Raw genomic sequence first — 12,395 nt, forward strand, 5'->3', positions numbered from 1 at the left:
CTCCTGATAGTGCAGGAGACCTGTCCTGCCCCTACCCCACCCCAGGAATAGGCTGCTCTAAACCCATAAATATGACCAGGTCTCTTAACATACTGAGATCCCTGCTCATTTTGGAATATAAACTTACACCTAGCACCTGGATTAATAAGTCTTCTAGGGCTTGCTTATCTTTAGAAGAAAAGCTTACCTTCGGAAATGGCTTTTTTCACAGCTGCCACGTAGGTCTCTGGCTCATCGTCACAGGTGAGCTCCTGCCAGTGGGCCCAATCTGGAAAGAAGTCTAGGAACTCCTCGCTGTCCCGCACGCCGCAGAGCAGCCTGACCACGCGGTGCGGAGGATGGAAGGCTCTCTGCAGCAGGGGCAGCAAGGCCGGCTGGTGGAAGTGCTGCACCAGCTCCGCGGACAGCAGCACCACGACACACCGGGTGCTGAGGAAAAGGCTTAGGTCCTCTGCCGAGAAGGAGGCCTCGGGGCCCAGCCTGTGAGTCAGTATCTTCTGGCTGCAGACTTGCCGACTGGACAGGAACAGAGTCTGCAGATACTGGCACCATTCCTCGGCATCCGGGCTGTAGATGATGAGGATGTCGCATCCTCTGGGTACCCCTGAGCAAGAATGAGGCACAGAAGCATGTTAGCACACCTGCCCTTCTAGGTGGCTCCCCAGAACCTGCAAAGGTAGAGCATCCAGACGCCAGGTCTGCCACCCACAATCTGTCATGGTGTGCCTCCAGCACACCAGCACACCTCACTCACTCATTTCTTTCCCCATTTACAGTCTGTGTTCCAATCATACCAGACTCCTTGTCTTAGACCAAACATACCACACTGTTTTATTTATTTCTTATTTATTTATTTAGAGACTGAGTCTTGCTCTATCACCCAGGCTGGAATGCAGTGGCCCAATCTCAGCTCACTGCAATCTCTGCCTCCCGGGTTCAAGTGATTCTCCTGCCTCATCCTCCCAAGTAACTGGGATTACAGGTGCCCACCACCACTCCAGGCTAATTTTTGTATTTTTAGTAGAGATGGGGTTTCACTATGTTGGCCAGGCTAGTCTTGAACTTCTGACCTCAAGTGATACACCCATCCCCGCCTCCCAAAGTGCTGGGATTATACGCGTGAGCCACCAGGCCCGACCCCATACTGTTTTAGATCCTTGCATGAGTTATTGCTTCTGCCTGGCATGCACTTTCCCCCCACACCTAATGCAGTATGAGATTATAACAATAACAATAATAATAATAATAAATAATAATAATCCCAACAGCAAGCACTTATATAGAGGTTACTATGTTCCAGGCACTCTTCCTACTAAACTCATTACATCTTCACAGCAACTTTAGAAGGTAAGTTATTATTGGTCCATTCTTTAAAAAAAATGAGAAACCTGAGGTGTGGCAGGTTAAGTAATTTGCCCAAGATTCACAGTGGCCAAGGAAGGATTTGAGTTAAATTAGATATTTCACATAAACTGCTAAGCATAGTGCTTGTCATGTAGAAAACCCTCAGGAATTGGTAGCTGGTGTCATTATCCTCACATGAATATAAATAATGTATAATATTAAAGTGCACGGTAGTTGTGGTTGAATTAATGCTGTGACCTCCACAATACAATCTGCAAGGTGTCCCTAACCACACCTGGCCCATAACATAGGCTTTCTTCCTCTAACAAAGCATAAATGCCAAAAAGAGAGTCAAAAAGGGCTTTCAGGAATCACTTGGCCCAAACTCCTCATTTACAGATGAAAGAAACACTTCATCTAGGAAGGTTAAGGGACTTGCTCAACTTCACACTCTAGATTATTGGCAGAGCCAGAACTGATGCTCAGGTTGTTCCCTGGTTCCCCGTCCAGCCTCCTTCCCAACTCACCTGCACCACCCATCAGGAACTATGCCAAGAATCTTACAAGTAATAAGTCATAGCTTCCAATTACCAAAGTTCAAAGAAGCTTGGCTCTTAACATAACTGTTACCACTGTTTTGGCTCATCATCTCTCCATGAATTCAACAAACTGTTCTGTGCGTGGTTGGAAGAGGTGAGCATAAACTGTCCATACGACACACAGGGAACTCAGAGAAGGAAGCTGGTCACATTTTATGAAGGTTGGGAACCATCTAAGTTGTAGACTAAAACAATTAAACGCTAGGCCTGGGCCGCATTTCGTTGATGTTTCCTGTTGAAAAGGACAAAGGCAGGACTTAGGCAAGACCTTAAGGCTCTGAAAAGATCATAGGATGAATCCTCTTTCCTGCCCCCATCCAACCCACCACTATATTCAAACCAAAAAGCAACATGTACAATGCAAGCCCAACATAGTTCTGATTTCCCCCAGGATGATATTACCAAATTTTGAAAAATAGCAAATAAAATGAATGTTTGCAGTTTCATTCTTTTTTCAGCCCCCCTGGTTTTCTGGAGCCCTACTCCAGTGCTAATATAGAGCCCAGTAGCCTTCTCAGCAGAAGCAAGCTGATCAACCTGAGAGTATTTTTGAAGGGAAGGTGTACAAATCTTTTAAAAAGTCAATCTTAGACAAACAGTGTGGAACTGGAGAAAACCAGACAGCAATTCTGATGATGACCTGGACATTCGTGGTTCTACAGAGAACTCAATTGTGATCACGGTCTGTTCCCTCAATTGTGAATATAATGGTCATTTTCAGGAATGCTTACCCTGATTCCAAAGCTTACACAGATTAAGGACAAAAATGTAATGCACCAGTGCTGCAGCCTTCCATAAAAATAAATAAATAAATAAAAATATTTGCTGTTTGGATCTTTTTTTCTCTGTGTAGAATATTTCTTTACATCTCAATGGAAAAATAATTTCAACACTATAGAAGGTATAACATTGGCAAAGCTACATAACTATACAGTTGACACTGAGAAGCAGAGTTAAAGTATCAGAATATTTTTACCTTATTTCTGTCCTTCCTTCGTATGTGGCTGGTTTATCTTAAGAGGCAAACGTTCTTCTAAGTGTGAAGTGTTACTGCAGATGTGTGTGCATGGGCACGAGCCATCAGGTAGGAAACATGCAAGACTTTACACTTCATTATAATATTAAGGATGCAATGCTAGTGATGCTGTGCAAGGAGCCTGGAGCATTTTGTAAAAATGCAAAAGTGAAAAAGGGTGGCCACCAGCTTCCTCCACATACATACGCGTATCAAGTCAACAATTTGTGCAATAGACAGAAGGAGAATAAAATCTCAGGAAGGGATGGTTGTGGTCCCATATACTAGTGATGAAGAAACCATAAGTAGTGTTTTCAATAGGGTTGGCAAGTCATGGCAAAATGAAGAAGAGAGAAGAAAAAAATTTCCTAAGCACAAGAAGAACCCTTAAGAAGGCAGCTTGGGGCCAGGCCCAGTGGCTCATGACTAATCCAGTCACTTTGGGAGGCCAGGGCGGGTAGGTTGCTTGAGCTCAGGAGTTCGAGACCAGCCTGGGCAACATGGTGAAACCCTGTCTCTACAAGAAATGCAAAAATTAGCCAGGCATGGTGGTGTGCTCCTATAGTCCCAGCTGCTCAGGAGACTGAGGTAGGAGGATTGCTTGAGCCTCAGAGGCAGCTTGGGTTTGGGGTACTGACTGACTTAGTAGAAAAGCAACAACTTTACACTGTTCTAAAGACCACATGGCCATGAGTGATTACTCCAATTTTATGAGAAGAATTTAGTGACCCAAAAGTAAGTGAACATTTTTTTTTTTTTTTTTTGAGACGGAGTCTCGCTCTGTCGCCCAGGCTGGAGTGCAGTGGCCGGATCTCAGCTCACTGCAAGCTCTGCCTCCCGGGTTTATGCCATTCTCCTGCCTCAGCCTCCCGAGTAGCTGGGACTACAGGCGCCCGCCACCTCGCCCGGCTAGTTTTTTGTATTTTTAGTAGAGACGGGGTTTCACCATGTTAGCCAGGATGGTCTCGATCTCCTGACCTTGTGATCCGCCCGTCTCGGCCTCCCAAAGTGCTGGGATTACAGGCTTGAGCCACCGCGCCCGGCCAAGTGAACATTTTTTAAATAACAAACTCTAGGGCCACTGAGGGAATGGGTAATCATTTCCCCCTAGATCCTGCCTCCCCAGTTAACAGCAGATCCTGCTCCTCTGTTAACAGCACATCATAATACTTGCTGTTTATTAAAGACTCCAAGTCAAGGGCTGGCCACGGTGGCTCACACCTGTAATCCCAGCACTTTGGGAGGCCGAGGCAGGCAGATCACCTGAGGTTGGGAGTTTGAGACCAGCCTGACCAATATGATGAAACCCCATCTCTACTGAAAATACAAAAATTAGCTAAGCATGGTGGCATGTGCCTGTAATTCCAGCTACTAGGGAAGCTGAGGCAGAAGAATCGCTTGAACCCGGGAGGCGGAGGTTGCAGTGAGCCGAGATCGTGCCATTGCACTCCAGCCTGGGTAACAAGAGTGAAACTCCATCTCAAAAAAAAAAAAGACTCTAAGTCATCAAGAAAAGCTTAAATTGTGATTCAGCTCTGTTTCCTGAGCACTGACCATGTGTTAGTCACTCTGCTAAGCATCTCATGTACATTCTCTCATTTAATCCTCAGAACAATCCACAAAGTATATGTTATCAAAAAGCCCCATTTTACAGACACAGACATTAAAACTCGTTGAAGATTTGCTGCTACTGCTGCCCAAGCACACACAGTTAGTGCCAGAGCAGGGATCTGACCCCAAAGTCCATGCTCTTAATCTCTAACTTGCACCGAATTTAAAAAGTCAAGGAAATACAGAATATAGTTTAAGAAATACAGTTAATAAAACACATCTAGTGCCATGGGTTTCTCATACCATTCTCCAACAAAAGGATTCAGGATTCCTTAGAGAAATGATGGATTCTAAGAATGAGTCTAGGATTAAATATTTCCTGGGGCAGGAAATAGTCAATATGAGCCTGGAGCATCTTGTAGTGCCAGAAAGTAACAACTGCTCAAACAAAAATTCAATGACAGGCATACGTCAAAGGAACACATGAGTCAACTCAAAGCGCCCAGTGGCAAAAGCTGGAACCATTTGAGCAACAAAATAAATAAAATAATATTGAATTGTAACCCAAAGCATAAAAGAAATATACAGGAGTCCATACTGATACGAAATAAATAATTGAATAAATACATTGGGGAAAAAAGACAAATCTCCCATGCATAACAATTCTGAATAACTTATGTCGATAACTCCACCCTCAAGAAGGTAGAGTGTAACTCCTTACAGCGAGAACTTATTGTGGGCTGTGTCGAGTGAGTTCTTTCCAAACAGCACAGTGTGGAAAAGGAGAAAGAAAAAAAAAGGAAATTTACAATAGAGAAACCCAGTGATCAAGGTCAGCATCGACAGTCACAGATCACGTTGAGAGTGTGTGCCCTGCATACCATGGGCTGAGACTCGCACTTCACCTCTGTGTTCCTCCTCCCCGAAAGCCAGCACCCCGGTCTAATTATGGGAAAAAATATCAGACAAATCCCGACTGAGGGCCATTCTACAAAATAACTGACCACTACTCCTCAAGACGGTCAAAGTCATGAAAAACAAGGAAAATCAGAGAAAATCACAGCCTTGAAAGGCCTAAGGAGACATGCCTACTAAATATAACATAGCACCTGAGATGGGCTCCTGGAACAGAAGAAGGACATTACATAAAAACTAAGGAAATCTGAGGAAAGTCTGAACTTTTAGTTATTAATAATTTATCAATATCAGTTAATTAATTGTCACAAATACCACACTAATGTAAGATGTCAATAATAGGTGAAACTGGATGTGGTCTATATGAGAAGTCTCTGTACTATCTCTGTAGTTTTTCTGGAAATCTAAAACTGTTCTATAATAAAATTTTATTTAAAAGTATAATTGAGGCCAGGTGCAATGGCTCACACTGTAATCCCAGCACTTTGGGAGGCTAAGGCAGGCGGATCACAAGGTCAGGAGATCGAGACCATCCTGGCTAACACGGTGAAACCCCGTCTCTACTAAAAATACAAAAAATTAGCCAGGTGTGGTGGCGGGCACCTGTAGTCCCAGCTACTCAGGAGGCTGAGGCAGGAGAATGGCATGAACCTGGGAGGCAGAGCTTGCAGTGAGCTGAGATCTCGCCACTGCACTCCAGCCTGGGCGACAGAGCAAGACTCCGTCTCAAAAAAATAAATAAATAAATAAATAAATAAGTACAATTAAAATAACACTTAAATCGCCTATATTTAAAAACAAACAAACAAGCAGAACAGTTATTCGAAATGTCTCATTCCTGGCCAGGAACAGTGGCTCACATCTGTAATCCCAGCACTTTGGGAGGTCAATGCAGGTGGATCACTTGACATCAGGAGTTCGAGGCCAGTCTGGCCAACATTGTGAAACCCCATCTCTACAAAAAAAAAATACAAGAATAAGCCAGGCCTGGTGGCACGCACCTGTAGTCCCAGCTACCCAGGAGGCTGAGGCATGAGAATTGTTTGAACCTGGGAAGTGGAGGTTGCAGTAAGCCCAGATCATACCACTGCGCTCCAGCCTGGATGACAGAGACACTGTCTCATTAAATAAACAAATAAATAAATAAATAAATGCACAATGTCTCGTTCCTGGGATTCTAGTGTTAAATTCAATTCCCTTTGAGTGAAAGTATTTGAGGAGAAATTTATTACTGCCTCAGACTAGTTAACATTACAACATATTTGGTCACTAACTTGTGGTGTGACTTAGACCAATTACTAAGTCTAGGCAAATTTGCCTTGATGTAAACGAAGACAATGAAATCTATCACCTTCCTGAATATTGCTGTGCTGGGAAACTGAAAGATGGGGAAGTTTTTAAAAAGTCCAAAGTGAAAGTTCCAGTCCCTTTCTGATGTGCTGGGTAACAATACAGGACTAAATGCTTTGTCAGCAACTCTGCCTTATACGGGGGAAACTCCTTTCTTCAGCAATAATCCTTTTCCTTTAACCGTAAGTCGTTTTTCCACTTGTCCCCAATCACATTTCTCTTTTTTTTTTTTCTGTTTGTTCATTTGTTAAGAGAAATGAAACACATGAGCCAACAAGGAGTCCACAAGTCTAGACAGAAATGAGGAAAGGTCTTTCTTTGTCTTTGTAAAACATAAAGAACAGGTTTGGCTATAGAAGGAGAAAGAAATGGATCACAGCAGAGGAAGGGGAGGCTGTAGCAGCAGGGCGTCCACAGGGTAAAAAGCTGGGGCAGAAAGAGGTGGCTTTGCAGGACTCAGAGCCCAATGGAGGGCCGAGCGTGGTGGCTCACAACTGTAATCCCAGCATTTTGGGAGGCCGAGGCGGGCAGATCACTTGAGGTCAGGAGTTCAAGACCAGCCTGGCCAACATGGTGAAACCCTGTCTCTACTAAAAATGCAAAACTTAGCCAGGCATGGTGGCAGGCACCTGTAATTCCAGCTACTCGGGAGGCTGAGGCACGAGAATCACTTGAACCTGGGAGGCAGAGTTTGCAGTGAGCCAAGGTCGTGTCACTGCACTCCAGCCTGGGTGACAGAGTGAGACTCTGTCTCAAAAAAAAAAAAAGAACTCACTGGAGAGAAGTGCAGACAGGAAGTACCAGAGAGCTTTCTCAAACCACTCAGCCCAGACCACTTCTTCAGCCTGCAGGTGACTCTGGCACCCCATTCATCCATCCTGAAGCCCTGTGTTTGAATCTGAACACCGTATTTGAAGAGGGATGAGAGATAGGGAAGGTGACCAGGATAAGGAGAGATGTGGTCAATCATATCAGGAGCTTCCCACCCCACAAGGTGTTCAAATTCAGCTACTGGCAAGAGTACTGAGAGGCCTCAAGGATCACGTGGAAGTTAAGATCACAAAAGGGTTAAAAGTCCCTTCAAGCTCCATGGTCCTGTAAGTCCAGGAATAGTAGAAGGACCTAGACAGAAGAGGAGCCTTGGAGAGAGGGGGCAAGAGATGGTATGAGAACTGACACACAGAGGAGAGAGTCCTAGTCTTTCTTCACCCAGTCACAGACTTGGCCACTTGGGAAAGTCACCCATGGATCCTCTCTTTCCTCTCCCTCACGTGTAAATACACAAGATGCCATCAGGGGCCTAGAGAATCTTGTGGAATAAGCTGAGTCTATTTCATTTTATCTTCCTACCCAAGGTACTTTCAAAGACAGGGAGCCTAGATTCTCCTGGATTTCAACAAGCAAATACACCTTTCAGAAAATAATATAGACCAATGCTTCCCCTTCAGTGGAAGGGAATTTAAAAAGACCAGAGAATTAGGCCGTGAAAAGGAACGAAGTACTGATATAAGCTACAGTGGGATGAACTTTGAAAATATTATGCTGCGCAAAGGAAGCCAGTCACCAAAGACCACATACTATGTGATTCCATTCATATAAAAAGCCCAGAGTAGGGAAATCTATAGAGGCAAAGTAGATCTTAGGGCTGGGACAGGAGAGGAGAATAAAAGGGTGATAGCTAAAGCATACAAGGTTTCTTTTTGAGGTGATGAAAATGTCCTAAAATTGACTGTGGTAATGGCTACATATATCTGTAAAGATACTAAAAACCACTGAATTGTATGCTTTAAATGGATGAATTGTATGGCATGTGAATTATGTCACAATAAAGCTGCTTTTTAAAAAAAGAACATACAGAAGAGTGGGGATGACTCCAAAGCCCACAGCATCTTGGCGAGAGGCATTGCTCTCACCACTATGACCTTCCCCCATGGGTCCCTGTACTTCCAGACCTCAGGGAACCCGAGGGACTCCAGAGAGCCAACTATCAATTGCAGCACCTGGAGTGGTGTCTCGCCACAGAAGATGCAGACAGCAAGACAGTTTGACAGCTCTAACCATTACGGACACCTGAAGAAGCTGCTACAGAGCCCATAAATAGCCCCAGGTTTGCCCACCGGACTACGGTCCCCCTCTGAACTGGAGCTTGCCTTCCTAGCCCCTTCAGCTGTGCCCACTGGAGAGATGTACACAGGACGCTGGACAAGAGGAAAAGAGAGGCCATTTTCTCAGCCTCTTCCGCCCAAAGGCCCTCCCAGTTTGCGGTTTCCTGGACTCAGCAGCCCAGGGCCTGTCCCCGACCATGGAAGGAGGAGGTGGCTTCACTGGTTTATGCTCAGGCCTCATCTCCCTCTCCCCCACAGCCCACCTACTCCAGCCACGCTGGCCTGCTGCCTTTCCTTTAACACACCACATACACTCATTGCTTGGAGCACTCTTGCCCAAAGAGCCTCCTCCCTCTCCTCCTTCAAAGCTTGACTCAAATGTCCCTTTCTCCACCCTGGCCACCTCATTTGAAATTCTAACCCCAATCTCCCTCACCCTTCTTTATTGTTTTCCCATAGCACATGTCATACCAGAGACTTTCCTTATTAAGTGTATATTACCTGCTATTTCTAGGCCTCCTTATTCACAGTACAGCTTCTTTTAGCCTCCAGAGCCCAACTGGAGAACCAGGAGGCTGTGATGAACTACCTTCCCATCCCCTTTAGATAATGAGCCTGTAGTACCAAATCTAACAGAACCATCACACCCTGGCCTTTTCTACCCCTGCTTCCAAAGCACCGTTACCACATCCTCAGAGGATCTGGGGAGAGCTGGCTCTTCATTCCAGTGTTTGCTCACCTCCTGTAAGAACAGTGCCTTCTCCTGGCCACCTAGTCTCTTTTTCAAGGGGCACCTGCAACCTGTTTTCACATGTTATCCCTACTAAAACATCATAAAGTGGGCTGGGAAAAGAAAAGTAAACCCATTTGTAAACACCGTAACTCTACCTCTTCTCATCCAGTAATTCCTTGTTTACTTATTGCTTTCCTCTACAGGACCACAAAGTCCTGGAGAGCAGAGACTAGGTGTGTCCTGCCCACCATGGAGAACATATTAGATGCACAGTATCCATTGGAGTGCAATAGTAAGGACTCATTAATTGTCTCTGTTATCATCATTATGTGGTTTTTCTGGATCTCCGTGAGTGAGCAACTTGCCAAGTGTGTACACCCATGAACCAGAAGGCAACCCAAGACCAGCCAGAAAAGACGCCTGGTACCCTTTGATGAGTGTGACCACCAACTCTCCCCATTCCCCAAAGTTCTGCAAAGGATGTAGGAAAAGTAAAGTTCAAGGAATAGTGTTACTCGATCCCTAGCAAAGTTCTAGAACCAAAACACAAAGCCTGGGAGGGGTGGAGGAACGGGGATTGGGAAGCTGTCCCAAGGGCCCCCGGCTGATCTCTCCGCACCACCTAGGACTGCCTGAGCGCCCCCTGTGGGTCCACGGAGCCCAGGAGACGCGTTTGGCCGCGTAGACCGTCCACACTGCCCGCACTCTGCTTCTCTCAACTCGCCTCTCGCTTCAGAGTCGAGGGACAGGGGAAGAGACCTCAGACACTCCGAGGGCCAGAGGTGGGGGAAGCGAAGGAGACTCTGAAGAAGTGGGAGGGAGTCGGGACAGGCAGGGGCTGAAGACAATCACGCAACAGGCTGGGGCGGGAAACATGGGAAAGTTAAAGTGGGAAGTTTGCGACAGGGAACAGAGAAAAGAGCAGAAAAAGGGCAAGATCCCCGCACTGAGGACGCAAACAGAAGCGAGCAGGGGAACGCGCCCCAAGGGGTGCGGGCGGCGAGAGAGGGCCCAAGGGCCTGGGAACCCGCGGCGCCTGCCTACCCACCTGAGATTGCCATGCCGCGAGGCGCCGCTCACATCCCTGGCTCGCTGCGTGCCCGGAGCCGGGGCCGGGACTGGCGGCGTCCTGGCTCGGGCTGGAGGGACGCCGGGCTCAGCGCAGGACCGGTCGCCGCTCTGGCGCTTCCTCCCGCCAGGCAGCCCGGCCTCGCCACGAGGGCGTGTCCACAGAGTCCGCCCCGCCTGCGGGACTCGGCCCGCGGCACCTGCACCCGTGGCCGTTGGGGAGGGGAAGTGAGAACCCCACGCCGGCCGCGGGTCAGCTTCCCCCACGGCCCCCTGCTCAGGGGCAGCGAGGAGGCGGGGGCTTCGCGCCACGTGCGCCCCACTCCTCGGGAAACCAGCCCTGATCTGCCACCAAAGGGCAGCCCGAGGTGGAGGGGCTGTGGGGGGGGGAGCAGAGGGGGAGAGTGTGGGGCTGCCAGGCCTCTGGGAGACAGGGCGGGTGTGTGTGTGTGTGAGCACCAGCTGTCCAAGCCACCTCCGGATCCCCTGGGGCTTTGTCCCTAAGCCCCTGCTGCCCCAGCAGGAAAGAGGAGGGGCCAGGAAGGGGAACAGGAGGAGGGCTGGGCACCTGGCCCTGGGTGCTTAAACGTTGCCCTTGAGTGCCCTCCTGTGACCTTTCTGCAATTCCTTGGATCTGGTCTCCTGGTGGTACATGAACATTAATTATAATCTCACATGATAAATATCTAGTAGAGTTTCTTTGCCATTCATTTCCTGTGTTGCTCTCTGATGGGCGCTGCGTTTAGCACCTTACACATATCACATTGCATCCTCACAGCAAACTTCTGAGGTAGCACCTATCACTGTTTTTACATTAGAGACGAAGAAACAAGCCAAATACCTTGCTCAGGCTTCCACAGAGAATAAAAGCTCCCGGAGATTCAGTACCAAGCCAGTCTGCTTCCAGAACTAGAGCTCTTGCTTAATCCTTACCTTCACCTGCCCTCTTCTTGGACTCCTTCTTTCTGCCAAATAGAAGGGAATCCATTTCCTTGGCTCTTTCAGCTTCTAGAAGCCATCCACATTCCTTGGCTCATGGCCCCCATGTTCTATCTTCAAAGCCAGATGGCCCCGCTTCTGTCATCATATCCCTTGCTCTGACTCTCTTCTGTCTCCCTCTTCCAGTTTTAAGGACCCTAGTGATTGCATTGGGCCCTCCTGGATAAGTCAGGAAAATCTCCTATCTGGAGAACCTTGCCTAAACAGTGGTCTTCCTGACTCCACCCTCTTCCTTCTCTCCCCAAAGCCTCTCTTGCTCTTCACAAGTCTCTGGGCCTGGCCAGTTTGTGTTCTTTGTCAGAGACATTTTTACTGAGGGCGCATCTGTCTATTCAAGGTCAACACCCCTAATGTCCCCACTGTTCAAACACATGTTCCTCCCTTCCAGCTCCGGATGTTAGGGAGAGAGGGCCCTTTCCTTCCTCCTAACCAAGTGCGTCTGGACAACTTTTAACCTAAAGGATGTTTCTAACTTGTTGAACTATTAGAAGGCACCTGCTTGTTGCAGGTAAGGTTTTGGGTGCTAGGTCAGCTATCCAAACTCTGCTCCCACTCCTGGCTAGCACTGACCACTGGAATTGGGGCAAGAAAAGGACTCAGAGGACAACAGTCCCTTGGTGAGAGGACATGACTAGTCCCTGACTCTGGCAATTTCACTCAACAAATTTCTTTGTGTAGCAGGTGGAGCCAGATTGGGGGAAGTAGAGTCTGTTTGG

The 12,395-nt window shown here is 47.2% G+C and overlaps 1 protein-coding gene across 1 annotated transcript in view; it reads right to left on the reverse strand.

Moving 5' to 3' along the window:
• Nucleotides 1–10,793, reverse strand: part of PIK3AP1 (phosphoinositide-3-kinase adaptor protein 1) — a 127,167-nt gene extending 116,374 nt beyond the window's left edge. The window contains exons 1-2 of the mRNA XM_025396560.1: nt 10,661–10,793; nt 188–604 (exon numbers count right to left, since the gene is read on the reverse strand). Coding sequence (XP_025252345.1) covers nt 188–604; nt 10,661–10,673 — 430 coding nt within the window. The 5' untranslated portion in view covers nt 10,674–10,793. The remainder of the gene's footprint in view (nt 1–187; nt 605–10,660) is intronic.
• Nucleotides 10,794–12,395: the final 1,602 nt, after the last annotated feature.

This window comes from Theropithecus gelada, chromosome 9 (assembly GCF_003255815.1).
Source record: "Theropithecus gelada isolate Dixy chromosome 9, Tgel_1.0, whole genome shotgun sequence".
In the NCBI taxonomy this organism is placed as follows: domain Eukaryota; kingdom Metazoa; phylum Chordata; class Mammalia; order Primates; family Cercopithecidae; genus Theropithecus; species Theropithecus gelada.